The sequence below is a fragment of the Leiobunum rupestre genome, chromosome 7 (genome assembly GCF_980474605.1).
Source record: "Leiobunum rupestre chromosome 7, qqLeiRupe1.1.hap1, whole genome shotgun sequence".
In the NCBI taxonomy this organism is placed as follows: domain Eukaryota; kingdom Metazoa; phylum Arthropoda; class Arachnida; order Opiliones; family Sclerosomatidae; genus Leiobunum; species Leiobunum rupestre.
The window spans coordinates 44,143,272-44,166,415 of record NC_143390.1 but is presented as its reverse complement, the minus strand read 5'-3'; the positions used below and the strand labels follow the sequence as shown (position 1 = coordinate 44,166,415).

At 36.6% G+C, this 23,144-nt stretch overlaps 1 protein-coding gene across 1 annotated transcript; it reads left to right on the top strand.

Annotated features, from left to right (window-relative positions):
* Positions 1-19,746: 19,746 nt before the first annotated feature.
* LOC149936440 (uncharacterized) lies at positions 19,747-22,036 on the top strand. Its single transcript, XM_090153985.1, has 2 exons — positions 19,747-20,644; positions 20,862-22,036. Exons 1-2 carry the CDS (start codon positions 20,294-20,296, stop codon positions 20,937-20,939), a joined length of 429 nt encoding a protein of 142 aa, XP_090010111.1. The 5' UTR covers positions 19,747-20,293; the 3' UTR covers positions 20,940-22,036.
* Positions 22,037-23,144: the final 1,108 nt, after the last annotated feature.

Here is a 23,144-nt window from a genome sequence, read left to right as displayed (position 1 = left end):
TCCAGCTCAAGTGTGATTAAAGTCAATTTTGTTAGAATAATAAATACACTATCAAGTTAATCAGATAACAGATATTTACAGCACTCAACGCAAACTGACAAGGTAGCTTGACTAAACTTAAGTCTAGATTGTCCCGTTTCTAAGTACATCAGCCGCTTGAACTCTTGTCATACCATTCCATTTTCGCAGAGTATACAATTGAGATTAAGCCTGGCGCAATGTATACGTAGGCTGTTAAAATTTATAACATTTAATTAGGCAGTTGGGTCGTAAAAGACGGACAGGTGTCTTTCGCGTGACGTGAAAAAAGAACACTTTAAATAAGATTCATAATCTGGCGTTCCTTTCAATGATATCGCAGTTTCAGCGCGAGGTTTTTTGCGCCTTCTTTTATCAACGAGTTTGAACACGATTTCCATGCCCTGTCGATTGTTTATGCCCTCTATCACGTAACCTAATGTTATCGTTAGCCGCCGCTCAGCCCATAAAAAAGATCCGCGAAACACACTCGTCTCTTTTATCTGACGCATTTTGTCCCACGGTTTTAGATCTGGAATAGTTTAAAAAAGTCAATACTGGTAATTAGCTTGGCGGGACGTAATCTTATCCGTTTCGTGGGGAGATTAGCGATGGTGGGAAAACAAACACGGAGCACTCGTTATTATAAGGTATTTCTTCCAAATTATTCGCGACACTTGAAAGGCATCTGCGTTTGTGCGCTCTTTATCTTCGCAAAGCGCGGGTCTTTGTACAGAGTGCTGCCTCGCCCCTCGGAGCCAGCGCTGCTTTCCACGTTCAGCGCCCGAGACGATTTTGTCTTTCTATTCACAATTTATAGAATATTGGTCAAATGATCAGTTTCGAAAATTGGTCAAATGATCAGTCTCGAAAATTGGTCAAATGATCAGTCTCGAAAATTGGTCAAATGCTTAGTCTCGAGAACTGATAAAGTTATCAGGTTCGAATTCGAAAATTGGTAAAGTTATCAGACCCAAAAATTGGTAAAGTTGTCAGACTCGAAAATTGGTAAAGTTATCAGACTCGAAAATTGGTAAAGTTGTTAGACTCGAAAATTGATTTTATCAGACAATTTCTATCGGAAATTAGTAAATTTATCAGACTGGGAAATTAGTAAATTTATCAGACTGGGAAATTAGTAAAATTATCAGACTGGGAAATTAGTAAAATTATCAGACTGGGGAATATTAAATTTATCAGACTGGGAAACTAGTAAAATTATCTGACTGAAAAATTAGTAAAATTATCAGACTGGGGAAATATTAAATTTATCAGACTGGGAAAATATTAAATTTCTCAGACAAGGAAATTAGTAAAATCATCAGACTGGGAAATTAGTAAAATTATCAGACTGGGAAATTAGTAAAAATATCAGACTTCGAAATTAGTAAAAATATCAGAGTTCGAAATTAGTAAAAATATCAGACTTCGAAATTAGTAAATTTATCACACTCCTAAATTGGTTTTATCAGACAATTTCTAACGAAAGTTAGTAAATGTATCAGACTGGGAAATAAGCAAATTAATCAGACTGGGAAATAAGCAAATTTATCATACTGGGAAATAAGTAAATGTATCAGACTGGGAAATAAGCAAATGTATAAGACTGGGGAACTAGTAAATGTAGCATACTGGAAAATTAGTAAATTTATCAGACTGGGAAATTAGTAAATTTATCAGATTGGGAAATCAGTTAATTTATCAGACTGGGAAATCAGTAAATTTATCAGACTGGGAAATTAGTAAACTTTATCAGACTGGGAAATTAGTAAATTTATCAGACTGGGAAATCAGTAAATTTATCAGACTGGGAAATTAGTAAATTGATCATAATAGAGACGCGCAAGAGCGTGAAGAGTAGAAAAGGCACTTGGGCTACTCCGCGGGACTGGGCAGCAGCACCCTGTATTTACGAGGATCGTCTGCGAGTCTAGATTTGGCAACTTCACACTCCGAGTCTCCCATCCTCAAAGCGTCGATTAGGAGGAGATAACTGAAATCGTGCTTCTTGTCTATTTTAGAAAGTGCCAATGTGCGCGAAATTATCTGTTATACGTTTATTTTTCCGCGGCCCAAACCGCCGTTAATTGCTAGTTCAACGTGTTAACGAACTCCGCTCTCAAACTCTAAACGAAATGTTATGCAAATTTTAGCAACCAAACCCGCAATTATATCTTTTCTTCGTAGCAGTTAGCCGAGTTAATAACTCGTTAGCGATACTCCTTCGGTTCAAGGTCGACGAAATAACCCTTGATTTCGTAATGCATTAAGAAGAAAATGATTAAGAGAAAATTAAACGTGAAAATTCATTTTTCACGACGAAAGCCCAGATATTTGACTGGAAGCGTTGTTGTGGTTTTGGCGTCGTGTTTCGTAGTATCATCGCGGAATGAGACAATTTACATATATCGTGGTAGAATTATATGTTTATCGCGCCGAAATCTATATTCTATGGTAATATACGCGATCCAATTTTCAGTTAGGTAGATGGTGCTATGTTATTCATTCACGCTTGGAGGTTCGGCTACCTCGAGGACGATACTTAGCAGCAGAAGCTCACTAAAGCCATTGGTCAAACTGTCGCTTAAAACTATAGGTTTCATGGAGAGTTTGTCTAAATTTCATTGTTCGAAACTGGCAATCGAACCGATTTAAACTAGGTTTTGAGGTCTAGATAGAAGTATTGAACTGCGGTTTCGTTAAACCGTGCAAACGCGCTACGTCATGTACATTTTAGTGTTCGAAGCGCCACCTGTAAAGGTAGCATTTTAATTAAAAAGTAACCCTTGACTATGGCGCTACCTATCGTGAAAATGAGAAACTAAATGAGAAGAGAAAAACCTATGGCAGTCAATAAAAATTAAGATAAATATAATAATAATAATAATAATCAGCTAGGCTAATAACCAAGGCACCACCATAGGCCTAAGTCATCATGCGACTTTTGAAGCCATTAATTCAGGTGGCCGGGTTACAATGCGTAGGAGGGTGGTGGCAAAAATACAAAATGAAATAAAATAACATATCCATTTTAAATTTTACCCAGAAACCAACCTCTTTTTCAAATATTATAAATTTCCACGCTATTCAAAGAATTCTCATAGTTTGATGAACTCATAGTATCAGTACTTTAAAGTGAAGATCGAAATGCAGTTTTAAGCAATTTAAAAATTGTAGCCTGGCACAAGCGGTAATTGTCAAGCGTCTAGGAAAGGTCAAAATATGTCGCAGTTGAGTTCCCCTTATACCTCGTACAATACCAGGGTTACACTACCGGTATATTGGCTTCCGTCAAAGCCGGTGCAGGTTCAGGTAGTTTAAACGCCCGGGCTAGGTTTCGGAAACGTACCTAATAAAGTGAACATTTTACACGTTTTCCCGCACCCGTACGCGTCGCGGTGGTTAATCTTTCTATTATTGAAAAACGTCGATTATCAGAAACGCGTAGACTAGACTTTTGGCAGCGGTTGATCGGGGGAGAGCGTCCGTCTAGGGCCCTTTAATTCTATTATGTCGTTTAGGGCTCCTTGGAATGTTGGCAGCGGGGGATGTCCGTTTCTCGCGTTGGCAATCTGGCGCGTTCTTTTCCGCATTCGTCCATGATGAAAAGGCAAGCTGCTTATTATAATAGGCGCTCTTTTTTCGCGTCAACGGCGGCGCCGCTCTCGGCTACTCGATGTCGAGGAAAAAGGTATCGTGGGAAAAAGGTTGCCGCGATAAGAAACGCTCGGCTCCGTACGCGCCACCTGGCTCCTCCAACGAGGTTCGACCTTTTTTTTGGCTCCGCCGCGAAAGTTTTCGTTCCATTCTTGGCCCCCTCCTCTCACTCGAGAAATCTTAATCCGAACCCACCCTCCTCACTCGACCTGACAAAACACCTGCATTGAAATTAATCCCAAATATTTTTATTGGCAAATAGAACAAATTTTTAACCTTATGGCTCGCTTCAATCTACGCCGACATAAGCCCCGACTGCAACAAGATGTTACCACCTTTGAAATTGCGTCGTTTGGAATGTAAACTAGCTTTTTTTTATCATAAAATTGCCCGGACCATACGGGGTAGCACCCTCGCCGGGTATGACAATCTCATCGTAATAAATTTATTTATATTATTTGTTCTCTTTTTAAAAGATGCAGATTTCGGGGTTGTTCAAAATGCTTTTTTTTTAAATTCAAAATACTTTCTCCATAACTCAAAATGCAAAATGTAAAATGCAAAATGTTTTCTCCATAACTCAAAATGCACAATGTAAAATACAAAATATTTTCTCATTAACTCAAAATGCACAATGTAAAATGCAAAATATTTTCTCCATAACTCAAAATGCACAAAGTAAAATGCAAAATATTTTCTCCATAACTCAAAATGCACAATGTAAAATGCAAAATATTTTATCAATAACTGAAAATGCACAATGTAAAATGCAAAATATTTTCTCCATACCTCAAAATCCACAATGAAAAATGCAAAACACTTTTTCCATAACTCAAAATGCACAATGTAAAATGCAAAATATTTTCTCCATACCTCAAAATGCACAATGTAAAATGCAAAATATTTTCTCCATAACTCAAAATGCACAATGTAAAATGCAAAATATTTTCTCCATAACTCAAAATGCACAATGTAAAATGCAAAATATTTTCTCCATACCTCAAAATCCACAATGAAAAATGCAAAATACTTTATCCCTAACTCAAAATGCACAATGTAAAATGCAAAATATTTTCTCCATAACTCAAAATGCACAATGTAAAATGCAAAATATTTTCTCCATAACTCAAAATGCACAATGTAAAATGCAAAATATTTTCTCCATAACTCAAAATGCAAAATACAAAATGCATTTTGAAAATAAGTTTTTCTAAATGCAAAATGTAAAATGTAAAAGGGTTTTTGCAGCTCAAATTAAAAATACAAAATGTTGAAAATGGTTTTTCCAAATGCACTCTGCTTACTTTTACCACCAATTGTGGTAACTAGTTACTAATTACCACAGTTAGTTTGTAATAATTAATAATGAATTAGTAATTAATTATTAATTACAACAAATCGTTTGTAATAATTAATAATTAATTAATTATTAATTTTTAATTACAAATTAATTATTGTAATTAATAATAATTACGTACAGATTTCAAAACCATCGTCGCAGCCAGTGCGGCGTGGGAATTAAAGCGGTAGATTTATACGAATGTGCGTCTGCTTCTTAGTAAGTGAGTAACTGAGTATCGCCTTCTATGATAACATGCGAGTAAAATAGCAGACGAAATTTTTCTACCAGAGTGAAAACATTTTGAAAAAGCATTATTAAAATGTTTGCCCACGTATCAAACCCACAAAATGTAAAATGCTAAATAGTTTCCTAGAAACTCAAAATGCAAAATGTTAAATGCCAAATACTTTTTCTAACTCAAAAAACAAACCTAGCAGATTTCAGCGATTCACAAATTTCTTGCAGGGAAACAAATATTTACAGGTATGATTATAAATGTTAATGCTTTTATTCAAGAGAAAATATAAGATATAAACGAGGGTAAGGGGGGGGGGGCATCTTTTTATTCTCCCGGGTCCATAAATACATACTAATTTATTAAAAAAAAATTGTAACACAGTTTTAAGCGATATTTTATGTAATAACCATAAACAAATTGGAACTCAGAAAAATTCGGCATAATAAGAAATACTGAAACATTTATGGTTGGTAGTTTTTTAAATAACTTGTAATTTCTTCGGGTATTTAAAAACGAATTCGAAGGGTCTTATCCCTTGCCAAATGAGTATTTGGCTATTGCCACTTTGTTTTATAGTTTTTTCATAAAATATTGCTTAAAAATAAAGTTAGAAGTTGGATTTTTGGTAATAAATCACTCCGTATGGTTTCCTTTCCCGTCCAAAATTTAAAACGGTCGGCATCTAGTTTAAATAAAAGCATTAAAATCGTACCATTAATGTTTGTTTCCATGTAAGCAACTTGTGAATGGGTCAACGTGGGGAAAGCATAAACTGCTTGATTTTTATCTGCAAAACCGGCGATAAATGACAAAGCGGCTGCTTAGCAAACGAAAATCCAATCTCAGTTTAATAGGTTCTCGCGTTGCCCGCTACGTGATTCTATGTAAACTGATAAGACTAATTTATTTAATTTTTAGGCAAGCAAATGTTGATTGCAAACTTAAAACAGGGGCGTAGTGAAGGATGTTTTATGGGGGTTGGGGCGAAATGTTCTTCCTACCAACTATAGCGGTTCCCCCCTGACCACCTACGCCACTTAATAAAAGAACTTTTATTCTAAAGGTTTAATTGGAAAATTACAAGGAACAATACAAACTCTCTCTTTATGATTTGGTAAGTATGATTCAATGGATGACACCACTGCATCCCTAGAGAAACGGTTTTGGAGTGTTTTTATTTTATGCACCGTTCCTTATCTGTTAATTAACTTTAGCACTTTAATCCGGCAGTCCAGTAAAAAAATCCATGATTTATTTCCCATTTCTTAAATATTCCAAAAATTTCGATTAAATCCCCGAAAACGAAAAAAGCAATTCCATACATGTTTTGTATTTTTCAAGACTGTAATTCAATTTTAAATCGTACAAAGAGTCTACATATTTTTTCATAAACTTTCAAATCCACCTTTCAGAAACATTCAAATCTCTGAAACCAGTTTAGAAATTCCCAAATCTCTTTAAAAAGTTAAAATATTAACAAATCTCTTTCAAAAGTTTAAACATTCCAAAATTTCCTTAAAAAGTTCAAAAATTCCCAAATCTCTTTAAAAAGTTGAAAAATTCCCAAATCTCTTTAAAAAGTTGAAAAATTCCCAAATCTCTTTAAAAAGTTCAAAAATTCTCAAATCTCTTTAAAAGGTTCAAAAATTCTCAAATCTCTTTAAAAAGTTCAAAAATTCTCCAATATCTTTAAAAAGTTCAAAAATTCTCCAATCTCTTTAAAAAGTTCAAAAATTCTCCAATCTCTTTAAAAAGTTCAAAAATTCTCCAATCTTTTTAAAAAGTTCAAAAATTCTCCAATCTCTTTAAAAAGTTCAAAAATTCTCAAATCTCTTTAAAAAGTTCAAAAATTCTCCAATATCTTTAAAAAGTTCAAAAATTCTCCAATCTCTTTAAAAAGTTCAAAAATTCTCCAATCTCTTTAAAAAGTTCAAAAATTCTCCAATCTTTTTAAAAAGTTCAAAAATTCTCCAATCTCTTTAAAAAGTTCAAAAATTCTCAAATCTCTTTAAAATATTAAAAAATCCACAAAATACTAGAATAAAAATTAAGTAATACACATAGTTAAATCAGAAAACGTAGAAAAAAATGTGTATTTCGAGATCCAGTGAAAAATTAAATAATCCTGCAAAACAAATTCAAAATTCCGGGAAACAAATTAAACAATTTATGTGGCTTAAATGACCAACCAGTTTCAGCCAGAAATTTCGATATAATTACAGCACTTCATCGCGTAGACTGTAAACGACAGCCATACATAGTAATAAGCGCTTATTTGGGAAAGTCTGGCGTGTCCGATCACTGACGGAGGAATGTATCTTATTCTAAAAATGTTCTCTCAATTTCGTGTTGATCGCGTGTCTCTGTTTTATTTGTTTTTAATTAAAATGGGTTCGTCTTAGTTTCGCGGCGCTCCTTTCGAGAGGGGTGTGGGAAAAATATTTCTTCTCCATCCCATCTCTGGCTCATTTGCCCAAAATATAACGATTCATTTATTAACATTCCAACGTCGTTCCAGCCCCGACGCGAATCATCATTCTCCATTTCGATTTAATAGCCGACACTTCGCGCCTTCCCAAAATATATTTATTTTTTCTTTTAATGGAATGGATTTAAGTATTTATACCTTGAAGGGACAATCGTACCAAAAATATGATAAATATATCAATTACAACTATATATCTCTGTAACTGTCGCTCGTTTGGAATTTCTAAATATAATAGGATTTTTAAGGACAGGGTGCTGCCCAGACCCTTGGATCAGATCGTATTTGCCCTTGACGTATATAGTACCTGAATATTTCTAATTCAATTCAGTTTATTTGTAAAACATTTCATTTGGTTTTAATTTTTATTTAAATTTAATACATTGTTAATACTAATATTTGAAGTTAAAATTAATAATTAATCCCGCGAACTTTGCTCCTCTCCGTAGGAAAAGATTCATAAGTGTTTTTTGTATAAAATATTGTACAATTTTTTCATTAAATTTTTAAAATTAGTAAGCCCGAAAACTTTTTAAATTTTCACGCTCGATAAAATATATTTCTGTTAAAAGTCAGGTGCGTAACTTTTTAATTTTGGGCTCGTACGCCCTTAATCCGTTTCGTATCGACAAACAACTTTGTGAGGGTTATGGGGAATGCAAGCGGGTCCCAGAAAGTGGGCCCGGGCCCCAGAAAAACTACAATTCAACGCGCAAAGACCAAAAGAGTCATTACTACTAGATATAACTTTGTGTTTTCGAAGAAAAGTTTTGAAGAAAGGTTCAAACTCAGACCACGGTAAAGTTTACCGGTATAACCCACTATCGGCGGGCCCGGTTACACCGCAGCCCCCTGTATATCGGGGCCCAACCTTAAAGCAGAAATGAAATGAACTTTCTTGTAGCTTAATGCGCATTTAGAAGAGACCGGTTTACCGCAGAGTGTTGGTCATATTAAGTAACCTCAGAGGTCGTTAGGTGCGCGTTTGACCACGGCCTCTTAGCTTTTTAGAATTCTGGCGTTTCACTTCTCGGAATCAGCGAAACTCTCATCGGCGACAGGGCCCCACCGCGCAACACTTTAATATTTAATCTGATTAACACATTTTTCGCATTAATAGGCGCGAATACCCAGCTATTAACACCTTAAAAAAATAGGCGCGGATTCAGGCTGTCCGAACAGTTATTACCAAAACGAAATTGACTGGGATATTATTCAGCCGCGAGGTCCTCTAATATGGCGTTGAAAATGTCAGCACCCTGATGAAAAACTGCATTTAAGTTAATTAAACAGAATCTCTTGCTATAAAAATCCAACACTAAAAAAAGACCTTCACTGTAAAATGTTTTCAAATTCTCGAAAAATTAGGTGCACGAATATAATATTATTTAAGTAAATTTTTTGAAGATAGCTAAAGTATGCTACGCCCTGATAGTAAATTTTAAAATATAACGAAATGAAATATGGAATTTTTAAACAATTAATGGGATATCCGTATTGCATTTTATACAATGTTTTGTTTAAAAATGTAACCTATTAACAATGAGTACAACAAAAAAAATTGTGTTTTTTTTATTTTGGACCTTCTTTGTAATACAAATAAAAGGTTGGGTTCCATTTGTCCTTATTTCAAATGGTGTTGCAAATGTCCGAATGGTCTTGTAATTGTCCGAATGTCTTGCACTTATCGGAATGGTGTTGTTAATATCCGAATGGTGTTTCTAATGTCCGCATAATCATTTTCCTGAACTCTAAAAATGTGTAGGTTGAAATGTCCGAAATTTTGGTTTCAGAATATTCATTTTTACCTCTCCGAGGGGACTTTGTACCCTAGGAGGGGTTATACAACCACCGTGTCTGTCTGTGGGTCTGTCTGTCAGGCCTGCGAACGCGTTCGCATTTTCGGGGCAAAGGGTAATCACTGCATACGCAGTTTCTCAGAATCAGGGAAAAGGTTTTTCCAAAAGCACCCACTTTTGTCATTGGGTGTAGTATAATTTTTTAATCAGCCGGGATTCGAACCCGAGCCCTCTTGAACGACAGGTGAGCGTTCTACCGCAGAAGCACGGATACAGTTACGCTTTACCGAAAATTAAAAACTCTTCCGAGGAGAGGTATATTTTGGCTTGCCAACTTTGTTGCATTACATTAAAAATTTTTTTTAATGCATGTATTTAATCTTGCAAATGATCGAAAGGAATATAAAAAAAATATTTCCGAATATTAGAATAAATATATTGAAACCCAATCAAACAAAACATAGCCGAATCTAACTCAATCCAACCTAACCAAACATAGCCTTATTCAATCCAACCCAACCCAACGTAACCTTACTCCAGCTAATCTAGCCCCACCCAACATAACCTTATTCAATCCTACTTAACCGAACCCAACATAACCTTACTCAATTCAATATAACCCCATCCAACTTAACCTAACCTTTCCCTTAAAAAAAGAATTGAAATAGAACATTTAACTCTCAAAACAAAAAAATTTGACATGTGAAACGAATTTTTATCTAATCTTAACTTTAAAGCCAAATAATAGAGGTTTCAGACAATGTTTTTTTAACTTGAAATTGTCTCGTTGGAATATCTCAATGTCAACTTGTCAAACCCTTCGTGTCGCGGCGGCAATAACGTAACGAAACGCCAAACGCCTTCCTCCCTTTTTGGAGAAAGACTTTTTTAATTCCAGAATCGTGACGGTACCATTAAATAATTATCAGAAATGCAAAAATATAAATTAAAAATATTATATTATGTAGCTACTGCCTGAGAGCCATCTTCGTATTGAAATTTAACACTCATAATTTGAACAAATGTAAATTACATACATCACGGCGTTGATAATGTCGCGTATAAAGATGGTGAAAAAAAAGACCTATTGAATCGATAGTCATTAAGGGGTTTGACGGAGAAAGTGATAGAGTCGGTGAATGAGAAGTGGGCTTGGCGTATCATCATTGTCACCATTCGGGCGATATCCATTCGTACCCCGTCAAGCCACGATGAGACATCCCCATTTCGAGCTCGGAAGAAAAGACATTCAGTAATCTCTCAAGCCTCCTAATAATATTTCGTTCTCCGTCGCTTTTCTGGAAGCGTTCTCAGCGACGGACTGGCGCCAGCCAGGAATGCGGTTGCTCTCTCTTGCCATTCTCTAGAATGCCCCTGCAGAGTCCGACACACAGGTGTGTATGGCCCCGCTAAACCCCCTCTCCGTTGGAATAGGGACGCGCGCTCGATAATAAGCTAAATTTCCATCCCCCGCTGAGTCCGCGTCGGATTCACCTGAACACTAGCAAACTTTCGAAGCTATATTGACGAATGCGCGTTACTTTGATACTTTAAGCGATTAAATTAAAATTAAATCGTTATTAACAGAAATAGTAAAAAGGGTTGTATTGATTTAAATTAGAGCTCGGCATTCGATTAAATAATCGAAAGTGAATAAGCCTATTATTTAAATAAAACAAACAATTATTTAAATAAATACCACTTTTATTCAAATAAATGCTTGGTTGCGTAAAAACATAATTAAATAAGTTAAAATGATATTCTTTTTACCAACGTTTTTTAAATAAATCGGAAAATTTGTGGATAATGAATAAACAATTCCGAGCACTAATTTAAATACATGTTTTGCGCGTAATTGTAGAAGTTCCCTATCTATCGCTAGAGACGTTTTAAGATTGGCCGCGCGTTTTTGTTGGACTTGGAGCTAACAAGGAGAGTACCCGAGGTGTTTATGGCCGATTTTGTTCAAAGTCGAGCGTAATGCAGACCTATATGAGATATGAAATATCCCAAAATGAGACGTTGCACTACCCATTCGATTTGCCATGGCAACCGAAAATGTTTTTCACCACTTATAACCAAAATCTCCATTTAAAAAAGGATGGGATTTTCTCAGTTTCACGAATTTTTTTTTTAAATTTGAAAATCACGAAATGGGTAATTTGGACCACATTTAGGTAAATTTCATCAAGTTTGGGTAAATTGGAAATTTTTTGTGTCAAATAAGAAAAAATTCTTATTTTTGTTTAGAGTGATTAAAAACATTTTCGGTTGCCATGGCAAATCGAATGGGTAGTGCAACGTCTCATTTTGGGATATTTCATATCTCATATTACGCCAGACTTTGAACAAAATCGGCAATAAACACCTCGGGTATACAAATACACCTTGTAAGTCATTAGACGTAATATATGCCCTTTCGGCACTACATCGCTCCACACGTTGCTATCAGTAATTATATTGACTAACTGACTTACTTATGGAACATAATTATAGACTTATGGTTTTAATGGATCCATTAGGAATTCAGAAAAAAGTACTTGTATAGTTAATCATAGTTCTTGCAAGTGGTTTAAGTTTTAACTTCGGTGGAGATACAACTGATAAATCGAACAAATGGCTTATTGACCTGGTTAGCTGTTGCAAAATGTTCGTTAGCGTAAATAATAAACCTTTCCATAAAATGTCCGTTACGGTAAGAGGGGGAAGGAAAACTGTTTTTGCAAGGATGATTTAGATCAACGTTATATATATTACTCCTTGTTTTTACCCTCGCTCAACTCTGGAGTTCGGTATGTCGTCTGCTACCGAGTGTAAGTATTTACAAAACACGGTGGATTAAAATTAATGCAAGTGATATTAAACACTTGATAAAACAAATTTATTAAAGTCACAAAAGGAGATGATTTTAATATTTAAAATAACGAAATATTTGGCACGGATTAGATGATGTTTAACAGTTAATGTTTATAGCCTTGTGAACTAAGGCTTAACATTTCATTGACAGCCACAGTAGTGTATCAGGTAAAGATTGTTGTTTATCGTAACATACTAGCAAATAAATATCTAAGTATTAACATAGGTGATATGAGTATTGCAATAATAATTCCTTTAATTGGTATCGAAAATTAATTAAAATCAGTTTGAACTCCGAAGTCACAAAGCCTAACCCGAGCTCCGTGTACAATATTTTTGGAAATCTTACCGGAAAATGCTAAAAGTACAGTTAACTTTTTGTTTAGGTTTAGCGAAATTGGTGGTGGGTGACGTAGAAAAAAAGTGAAAGCACGTTGAAATATTTTATGGAAAGGCCTATTGTATTTGATTTAGTCCATCCACAAGATTTGTACCAATGAATGTCAATGTTTTTTCTTCTTTAGAAACGCCATATTTTGTTTAAAATCGCGAAAACTGTTTCGTTCCCTTAATACACATTAGAGTTGACAAGTTTTAAACCAAATGCTTAAAAACCATTTTAATAAACAGATTTATTAAAAACATTTTAGGCAGTTTGAAACATTTGTAATTTAAGATAATTAATCAACAATTGTTTTGTTGTAATATTTTAATTCAAATTGTAATGCTACACAAAATAAAATATGACGAAGAGTTTTATAAACTTTTAAATGATTCGAGTTTTGTAACAACCAAAGCAAGGAATCCCTTTCTAAACAACCAAAACAAGGAATCCCTTTCTAAACAACCAAAGCAAGGAATCCCTATCTAAACAACCAAAGCAAGGAATCCCTATCTAAACAACCAAAGCAAGGAATCCCTATCTAAACAACCAAAACAAGGAATCCCTTTCTAAACAACCAAAACAAGGAATCCCTTTCTAAACAACCAAAGCAAGGAATCCCTATCTAAACAACCAAAGCAAGGAATCCCTTTCTAAACAACCAAAGCAAGGAATCCCTTTCTAAACAACCAAAACAAGGAATCCCTTTCTAAACAACCAAAGCAAGGAATCGCTTTCTAAGCAACCAAAGCAAAGGAAACTTATTTTAAACAACCAAAGTAATGAAACTTATTTTAAACAAACAAAGCAATGCAACTTATTTTATACAACCAAAGCAATGAAACTTATTTTAAACAACCAAAGCAATGAAACTTATTTTAAACAACCAAAGCAATGCAACTTATTTTAAACAACCAATCATGTTTCAAACAGGAACACATAACCCTAAACGCTGGTCCTGTTGCTGGGGTAAAAACGTCCCATAAACTGTAACGAATGACTATCCAATAATATTAACCAAGGAAAGGAAAAAAAGTAATTTAAAATTTTCTAATTACATTTTCGTCTAGCTCTTATTTTTCAACGTACCCTTTGGTAAAGTGACTATCAACGGCGTATCATCAGATAGTAAACAGACGGAATAAAAACGACGGAATGTTTATTCCACAGGCCTATCATTATCAGCGGCAAATCCTGGACGAAATAACAATAATAGATCTTGGGTTTCTATTACTTATTTTTTCCACTGCACTAAAATGGTAATTTGGGGAACGGGTGAAACCGGTCCACAGCCTCTCTCTGACGATGACCCGAGGCCGGTTGTTTTTCACTTTTTACGCTTATGTCTGTGTCGATTCTGCCGATGTCGAGGATGTATCTAACGAGGAAATCTTGATGCATCGGGACAATGATTTTTCCTTACTTCGCAATACAGCCTCGGGTTGGATGCCGGGTCTCAAAGACCGATTGCTTTCTAATTGGAGACCCCTTTTTTGTTGTTTTCCTATTTTGAATCGGCGTGTGTCACCTCGCTTTGGAAATTTAATTTCAGTACCATTCGAGTTATAAATAGCCCGGAGTTGTTTTTAATGCCGATTGTAAGGAGGTTAAATACCCGACGTTTCTTACGCTTAAGCCTTCACAGCGTTACGTAGACGTTTCGTTAAGATAACTTTAAAGTATTTACTTAAATCTCTCTAAGGTAGAATTTGAATAATGTTTTGTATGATTAGACGTTTTTGTTTATGGAGCAGGTGGTTGGAAACAAGAGGTCTTTTATTAAATTTTTTTTGAAGGTTTTCATCGTTGATATATTTTTTCTTTGTTTTTGTTTTGGAAAATATAAGTCTTTATAATTAGTGAAGTTATATGTGGTTCGCGAATGGTTGCTCGTTGCGTTACGCGGCGTTTTCTAATTATAGTTTCTTATGAGTAATTTACATATTAAATGAATGGCTAAGCGATTAATTCGAAATGTTCTGGTGCCGAAATCCGGGACGCAGTGGATTGAAACCTTCGTCTTTGGTTGCACAATATGCAAAATGGGATATTTGGAATCCTTGAAGACTCGTCGCTTCACTTGACTCTTATACATTCATTATCTAAAATTAATTTTGTTAAGTTACGTAGAGACATAATTCTTAGTTGAAATATTATTTTATTTTTAAATACTTGAAATGTTGATGGATAGTCTTAGTCGATAATTCAAAATAACGGTCAAAAACGAGGGGTCGGACAATTGCCATTATTTTGTACGGGATTTCGCGATTTCGTAGAGATTTTGGCGATTTTATCATTACTTTTTGAAGTGATTTTGGGATTTCAATGTTAATTTCCCATAGAGAGAGTTGAAAGATTTTGTGATTTTAGACAAAGTGTAAATGTCCGACCCCTCGGTCAAAAACGCCGCCGATCAGTTTAGTAAAATATTTACGGCGGCGTAATCGTCGGCCATTTTCCTTATGGAGATACAGGCCGGAAGGCAGGCAAGGCAACTCTCTCAAATGTTTTCGTTTTCAAAATGAAAATTTTGCGGCGTAGCTATCGACAAAGACTATTAATTAAATCTAAATTTTATTTTGACCACCGGGGAGTTCTAATTTGGTAATCATTTAATGTCCAACTGAAAATCCGGGATCAAAAAATATGTGCAAAGCGCAAACGCAACGGAATCTACCAGTTGTTCCGTATGTTGAAAATTAAGTAAAATTCCATTGTCCATCGCGTTGCACTTGCAAACGAGGGCAGTAGAGTGATATCAGCGGGAATTCCTTTCACTCGGTCCTAGTTTCGCGGAGTCAGGTGTCCGGGGAAGGGCAGGGCAGGGCACGGCGATCCTCCCGACTGACTACGGCGACGCGAAACATTTGGATTTCCGCGCCTGGAAGGTGTCGATTTGTAATGGGCCTTTTCCCTCGCAACACTCCTCCGTCGCGTCGGGCAATCGCGTTTGAAGTGCCCCCTCCCCTGGCCGGTGATTGACGGGTCCCGCAGCCGGACGCTGGCGCCGGACTGTCGGCGACGCACCCGGTCCGCCGTCCACCTCTCCAGTAGCGTCTTCGCGGGGCACGTCTTAACCTTTTCAATCCCTCCCGACAACCACTTTACGCGGCCACCTCCTCTCCTCCTCGCGTGTGTGTGTACCCCAAGAATGTAGAGCAATATTTTCTTGGCACTAAAAAACCAGGGTTTTTTGTTATTCGTTACGGGGTCATCCCTCTGACGTATCTAAGCCAACCGCGATCTTCACCCCGAGCGTGTACGAAGCAGACTGCACCGTCAATTTCGCTTTCCTCGCGGTGCTCGGTGTCGTCCCGAGGATTTGAGAATAGAGGTGGAAGGTTGAAAGGGGAGCGGGTTTTATGGGCAGCCCTTTCTCGAGAATGGTAGTTGGCTCGGGCCCAGCCGGACAACCGACAGTCTGGCGCCGGACGAACTGAATACGCTGGAAGCTCGGTTCCGGGGTTTTTGTATCCAAGGAGTAGCAGCCCCTTCCCAAATATTTTAACACGACGGCCAATTTATAAATACATTCGCGGCCTCCATTCTTCATTTTTCGAATGTTTCTCTCTTCTTTTTGTCGGCTGGGCAGCTATTCTGTTTTTTCTCGCTGGGTTTCGTTGACAATGGCCGCTATTTGGCGCCCGTGAAATAATAAAAGCAACTTGGCTTTCTCTGGCGCGCGTTCTCCGACTTGGCGTCGCCACTTCCTCGACCATTAACAAACGCTCCAGCCTTTCTTCCAAAGTGAGAATAATTTACCAAATTAATTTACCGTTTTAGCTCGTTTTTGTACGGTCTTTATACTCGAAGACTTCTTTTGTTAGGACTAATTGAAGAGTTTAAGATAGACCAATTACTCGAACTTTACGCGGTTACCTTACGTGGTCCCCCCCCCCCCTTGCTTGTTCCGTGATTTCGGAGTAGGGTAAGAAACCTAAGGCAATGACGTCATTTCACTCCGATTCTGTGGTGGCGAATAGTTCGAGTAAAAACGTTTTTCGATAATGGATGACTGTGGCCTTTTTAGCAGATAAATTCAGGATTATCACACTAATTTACACCTCTTTTTCAGAAGGAGTAAAAAGATTAGCCCTAATACTCCGCAACAAGCGAATAAAAAGAGTACATTTATGACGTTTTACCTTCTGTTCTCAGTGTTCTACCTGGGAAAGGGCTAAATGTTTTTCCAAAAATATGTTGATGCACAAAAATTAATTTTTCGTTGCACATTCGTAGGATGGAATAGTTAATTTAGGTACAATATTAGATGGATTCTGCAACCAAAAAACGTATGTTTACAGCTGTGCAGTTAGTTTTTTTGGTACACGGTTAGTCTCTGTAAAGCAGTTATAGGTTTAGAATGTTATTAGCAGCTACAACACTGAAATTTTCAAGTTACAGTATAAGTCAGCAATCATTTCAAAAATGTTATTTTTAATAATTAGACCAAATTTTTAATAAGATAATACTTTTGATAAAAATCAAATCGGCAAGATACGCTTAATTTCTTTGAGTTGTAATAAAATTATTGATAATTAAACCTCGTACAACCATGAAGGCACATGAAGTCTTCTCTATCATTTTGTCTTATAAAACCATCATGGGATGATTGGATGAATCATAAGAAATATATCTTTTGTTATTTTGAAAGCGCATTGCTAAATGTAAGTATAATGCAAAAAAAGTGTTAAATATGGAATTTAGACAATTTTAGGTTTGATTTGGGTCATTTGTATTAAGGAATTACATTATCGGAAAATTTAAATCTAATTCAAGGCTTAAAATAGCTTCGATAATTTTAATAGTTAGTCCTAACTTTACACTAAAAACCACCACCATAGATGTTTCTATAAAATAAAATGATTAAAAAGTAGAGATATATGAAATGGTGCTCTTGGCCACAAGAGTTTTCGGGCACTCTAGAAAATCCGAAATTTCTGACGAAACAAGCACGCGCTCGTAGACTTGTAAAATACAGTTATTCAGGTACCGAAGAATACGGTGCAATAGCATTAGCCTCTGCTACTACCCTCGCATGGTTTGAAGCAAAAATTAGTCTACTTTTTATTCCCAAAACTTAGACATGGTCTGTGTTGAATCAAAAGCAGACGAATTTTCGGTACACATAATCATTGCTTGAAATTAAATCACATAAAGGTGGCATATGAAACTGGCTTTAGACTCCGTTTAGTAAACCGAAATGTATTTTTATATTGAAATACATAAATATAAAACTTTGATATACTTAACCGGTTTTGAACTCGTCTGCAGAGGTTATAAACCATTTCATTTTACCGGTTTAATCTTTTTGTTAGTTTCAAAGTCATTCTACAATATTTTTATTTTATTTTTATCGCATAAACGGGTCAAAACTCAAAATACTTCAAGTTAAAGGACCTCAAAATTTTGGGAATCGGGCTAAACAACCACGTGATTTCGGAAACGTGTTCGGTGAATATTTAACACATTGTTTTAGCACACATTAAAATTAAAACTTCTCTATAATTGCACGTTTATTTTGAAATAACGAAGTAAGGTCTTTTAAGCACGGACGTAGAGCTGCCAAAATATTTCTTGTAGAAAGTAGAATTTTTTGTTATCAAGAATTTGGAGGTTAAGCAGAGCACTCTAGAAGTTTGAAAAACAACTTCGGGAGTCACGTTAACATTTTAGACGTTTTACTTTCCCGTTTGTACTTCGTCGAACATTTAATGACTTAAATTTTTGACGAGTTTACGTAATATATTTATAGTGTAAAGAAAAGGTGCGGTGGTGGAGTGGTTAGCACTTTAGCCTCATAGCAAGAGGAGCCGGGTTCGATCCAAGCTTGTGGCACTGGTTGAAAACTATTCCTTCTCCGTCGAGCTTGCAAGTTCTCTCCCCACTGGTTTAAGGGGTTTTCCCCCGAGCTCTTCGGTTTTACCTTCCATAAAAACTTGTTGATGTTAACGGTAATAGTTAGTGTAGGTAGCTGTTGGCTCGCGTGGCATGAAGGGCTTGCCACCACCCTCCTACGCATTGTAACCCGGCCATCTGTATTAATCGCTTTAAAAGTCGCTCGATGACTTAGGCCTAAGGTGGTGCCTTAGGTATTAGCCTAGCTGATTATTTATTTATTTAAAGACTGATAATTATAATTTTACAAATCAACCAATTATGACAACTTAATATTTATCTAGCAGCATACTGGTTAAAAAGCGATAATACTTGTTTGAATTGAAATACGAATTTGTCGAAATAAGTACTAGTAAACAAAAAAGAGAAATTTGCGGTACACCCGGGCACACGAAGAGACAAATAATTTTATTTCGACAACACTAACACATAAATGACGTTTTGCGAAAGGTTTGCAAATTGTTAAAACTAGACCCTGATACCAGCAGTTCGTATCAACATACTATGTTATTATAGTAAATAAATACTTAAAAAAAACCAAATATACAATGAAAATTTCCATAAAATCATTTGTCTGTAATCCGATTTACATCTCGGCGAGTGCCGACCTTGATCCCATTCCTGTGATTGTTATGATTCCCCAAAAGTAGGGTTCTTTCGCGGTTATTACTTCCTGCAAGATAAGTTTTGGTTGCTGGTGGTAACGTAATCTTTAGTTTATGTCATTTTTCGGGCGCTTGAGAAATCCGATCCCCCTACAGAGTACTCTTTAACAAAACAGTTTTTCGCAAGTTTTTAATCGAGCCGAGTTGCGGCCGTTTACGACTAGATGGCGGAACTATCTCGAGGCAGCTGCCTAGTTGCGCTATACGACGCGTTTTACGCGGATACACGGCGAAGTACTACGTCGCAGCTGCTTCCACTATGTAGTCCCGCTCTATTCAGGCCCCCTATTTGCAATAGCATAATCGCGCCTAAAGAGAAGAGCCTGGGGGGGGGGGGGGCGGAATGGCAACACGTGTGCCTGGGCTCGCGTCCCAAAGATGATGTCCCGTGTTCGGATTTTCGGAACCATCGGCCAGCTCCGTCGTGTGTGGGAAATTCTCACGGCGCTAAAGCACATGGTGGTGGGTGATTGACTCGGCTAAAGCCCAAGCTGCCTTCCTTCCCCCTTCTCTCTTCCCCCTTTTCCATTCGGTTTTCAATCGCGCGAGTTACGGCTGAGGCCGGACGGAGCTCGCTAATAACCCCCGACTATCCCCGGAGTACCACGAGGTGCCCGCGAACCAATAACGCTTCTCGTATTGTCGGCTCCTCCCCGCACTCCCGGAGAAACCCGTAGGCCACGCCTCTTATCAGCGCAGGCTATAAAAGCTCGGGCCGACTCCGTAGTCGTCATCACTTTAGCTCGATATCTCTAGCGAACTTTCCGCTCTCAACTTCTCGGTTCTTTCGCAATCGTAGATCGGAAAGTTTTGTACTCGCGGCGCCGTTTCGTTCCAATTTGGATTACCGACGACGTTGTTTTTATTTGTGATTCGCTTCGAATCGGTGGATTAAATTTATCGGACATTTCCTTTTCAAGAACGCAGAAAGTTCTCTCCAAATTACGACGAAAATGAAATCCGCACCGTCAACGCACGTACCCGCCAAGTCCGACCTGCACAAGGTCTCCAAGACGAAAGGACGCTCGGACGTCACCCAGGAGGAGATGCAAGCTCTCCTGGCGAAGCTGAAGGATTTGGTGCCCAACATGCCCAAGAATAGGAAGCTTAGCAAGCTCGAAATCATCCAATACGTCATCGACTACATCGTCGATTTGCAGAACGCCCTGGAGACGCACCCGGCCGCCCGGACCAACATCGGCGGCGCGCCGGCTTCTCCCAACACCGTCAGCCCCAACCGACAACCGCTCGGTGTACTCTCGCCGACTGGCAACAACGTTACCAACTCTTGCTCACCTCTAGAGGTAAATGTCTTTTTTAACGTTAAAGGTTTATTTTCACGAGCCTACCATACGCCCCGACGACGAACGCAAACTTGTACAAATTTTTGCGTCGCCGTTAGGCCTAATAAAATGATTTTGCGTTTATGGCCTAGTGAAAACCAGCCCTTTTTGTAAAACCAAACCTAGACTTCGTTAAAATTGAACTTATATCTAACTCTTTTTTTCTTGATTTTTCTAGATAAGTCACTTAGAGAAAATGCCCGCGCACTTGGCCGATTTGGTGTCTAGCATAGCACCGCGGCAAGTCTCGTGCTAAATGGAACACTAAATTACAACGCGAAAACTCTTTTTCGTAATCCGAACTAAAGAGTTCCAAAATCGTCACGTGATCCAACTCGGGCGCTCGGTCGTCGCTTTGGGGACATTTTTCGGTATTAATTTCCGTTCAAACGTTACAACACCACCAAAAGCACCGTGTCTCCCGGGCGGAAGAGAGCGAAGACACCACCCATTTGGTTCAACAACCGCTTCGACGAAACCAGCCCAAGAATCCGGGTGACGTCAACTAGACTTCGGGTGACGTCGACTGGACTTCTCCGGATTTTTCGCCGTCGAGTCGACCCGACCTGGCGATTTTTTGGGAATGTTCCGTAACCAATCCACGCCATCTACTTGAGATTTCGTAGGACGAACTTTGTTTACCAACTCGTTTTTCGCGTCGTGAAAAACCGCAGTTCGAATACGACTTGACGGTTAAAATTAGTTAACCCTTTTTTTATAATTCGGAGGATCTCATTAAATGTTTTAGTCTCTCTCTCTCTCTCTCTCGCTCTGTAACTATTACTTAAATATTAATCTTAACTATAATAATAATGAATTTACCCCTACAGTACCTGATTTATCAGCTCCCTTAAATCTTTTTTTCTTCCATTGTTGTCTTAGCCTACTTAATATACCTGGCGATTCGGGTCACGAAATCTTTTATTTTATCTTCAAGCGTAACGAGAAGAGACTTATCTTTTTAATTTTATACCTTTGTGAAACCAGCAGGCTGTGATCGTATGATTTGTACAAAAAAAAACTAAATAATATTATAAGTATCCTGTACATAATTGTCTTTAAACCTTTTCGTTGAGATCACACACGGACTTCGCGTATTCCAGAAAACCATCTCAAAAACTGGTTTTTTAGCTTACGCGTTTTATAAAAATCCCTGACCAGGAAAACGCGCTGACTTTTCGAAATGGGCCGTTTTTGGCGAATGTTGAGTCTTTTTTTTGTAAATATTGTCCTAGAGAAATGGGGTTCTGTCCTGTGTTTATATATATAATTTGTACAGAAAGTTCTGTTTAAAGAATGAAAAAAGATGATAAAAAATTATAATTGTCAGTAATAAAAAATTATATTATGATACGAAGGAAAAACTGAATTCTGTTTCGTCATTTAGAAATATCTTTAATGATTAAGCCTAAAAGCCTATTGGATACAATTATTAATATTAAGCCTATTGGATAAATTTATTAAAATTAAGCGTTTAGTATAATTTTATTAAAATTGAAACTTTAGTATAATTTTATTAAAATTAAGCCTTATGTATAAAATTATTAGGATTAAGACGTTAGGATGAAATTCATCGCTTAGGATAATTTTATTAAAATTCATCGTTTAGGATAATTTTATTAAAATTAAAAGCCTTCGGATAAAGTTTTAAGATGAATCATTTAGGATAAAGTTTTAAAGATGAATTATTTAGGATATAATTATTAATATTAAGTATTTAGGATAAAATTATTAATATTAAGCATTTAGGATAAAATTATTAATATTAAGCATTTAGGATAAAATTATTAATATTAAGCATTTAGAATAAATTCCTAATTATTAATATTAAGCATTTAGAATAAATTCGTAATTATTAATATTAAGCATTTAGAATAAATTAAAAATTATTAATATTAAGCATTTAGAATAAATTCCTAATTATTAATATTAAGCATTTATAATAAATTAAAAATTATTAAGGACTATAGTAAAAAAATAATGAATAAATTTATAATGACTTATGATAAATATCATTTGCAAAATCCCAAAAAATTGCAAGATAATAGTAGTTAAAACCGCTCCAAACTAAATTCTTTCTTTCCACAAATAGCCTACTATTAATAGAAAATTTATTGAACCCCATTTATTTAATAAATACGTAATTTGAACTTCAAGCACAGATCCAAAATTCTTGGACATATCAGCTGTAGAAGCGATTTCGTTTTTATCCCACTAAACATATCTTATAAATATACAAAAGATGACAAAATTCTAGGACGATTTCGCCACGGGGGGAGGTGTGAAAGCTAAACGGTTTATAACGCCTAATAAAAATATCTCAAATAATACATAATAGAACGGCAGAAGGGACCGAGCCGGGAATTGAGAAAAATATTTCCATTTTAGCGTGTGTGTAAATATATTTTTGCGGGAAGCCACGTGCGGCGTCGTCGGTGGAGGAAGACCGCGTCTTTCGCAC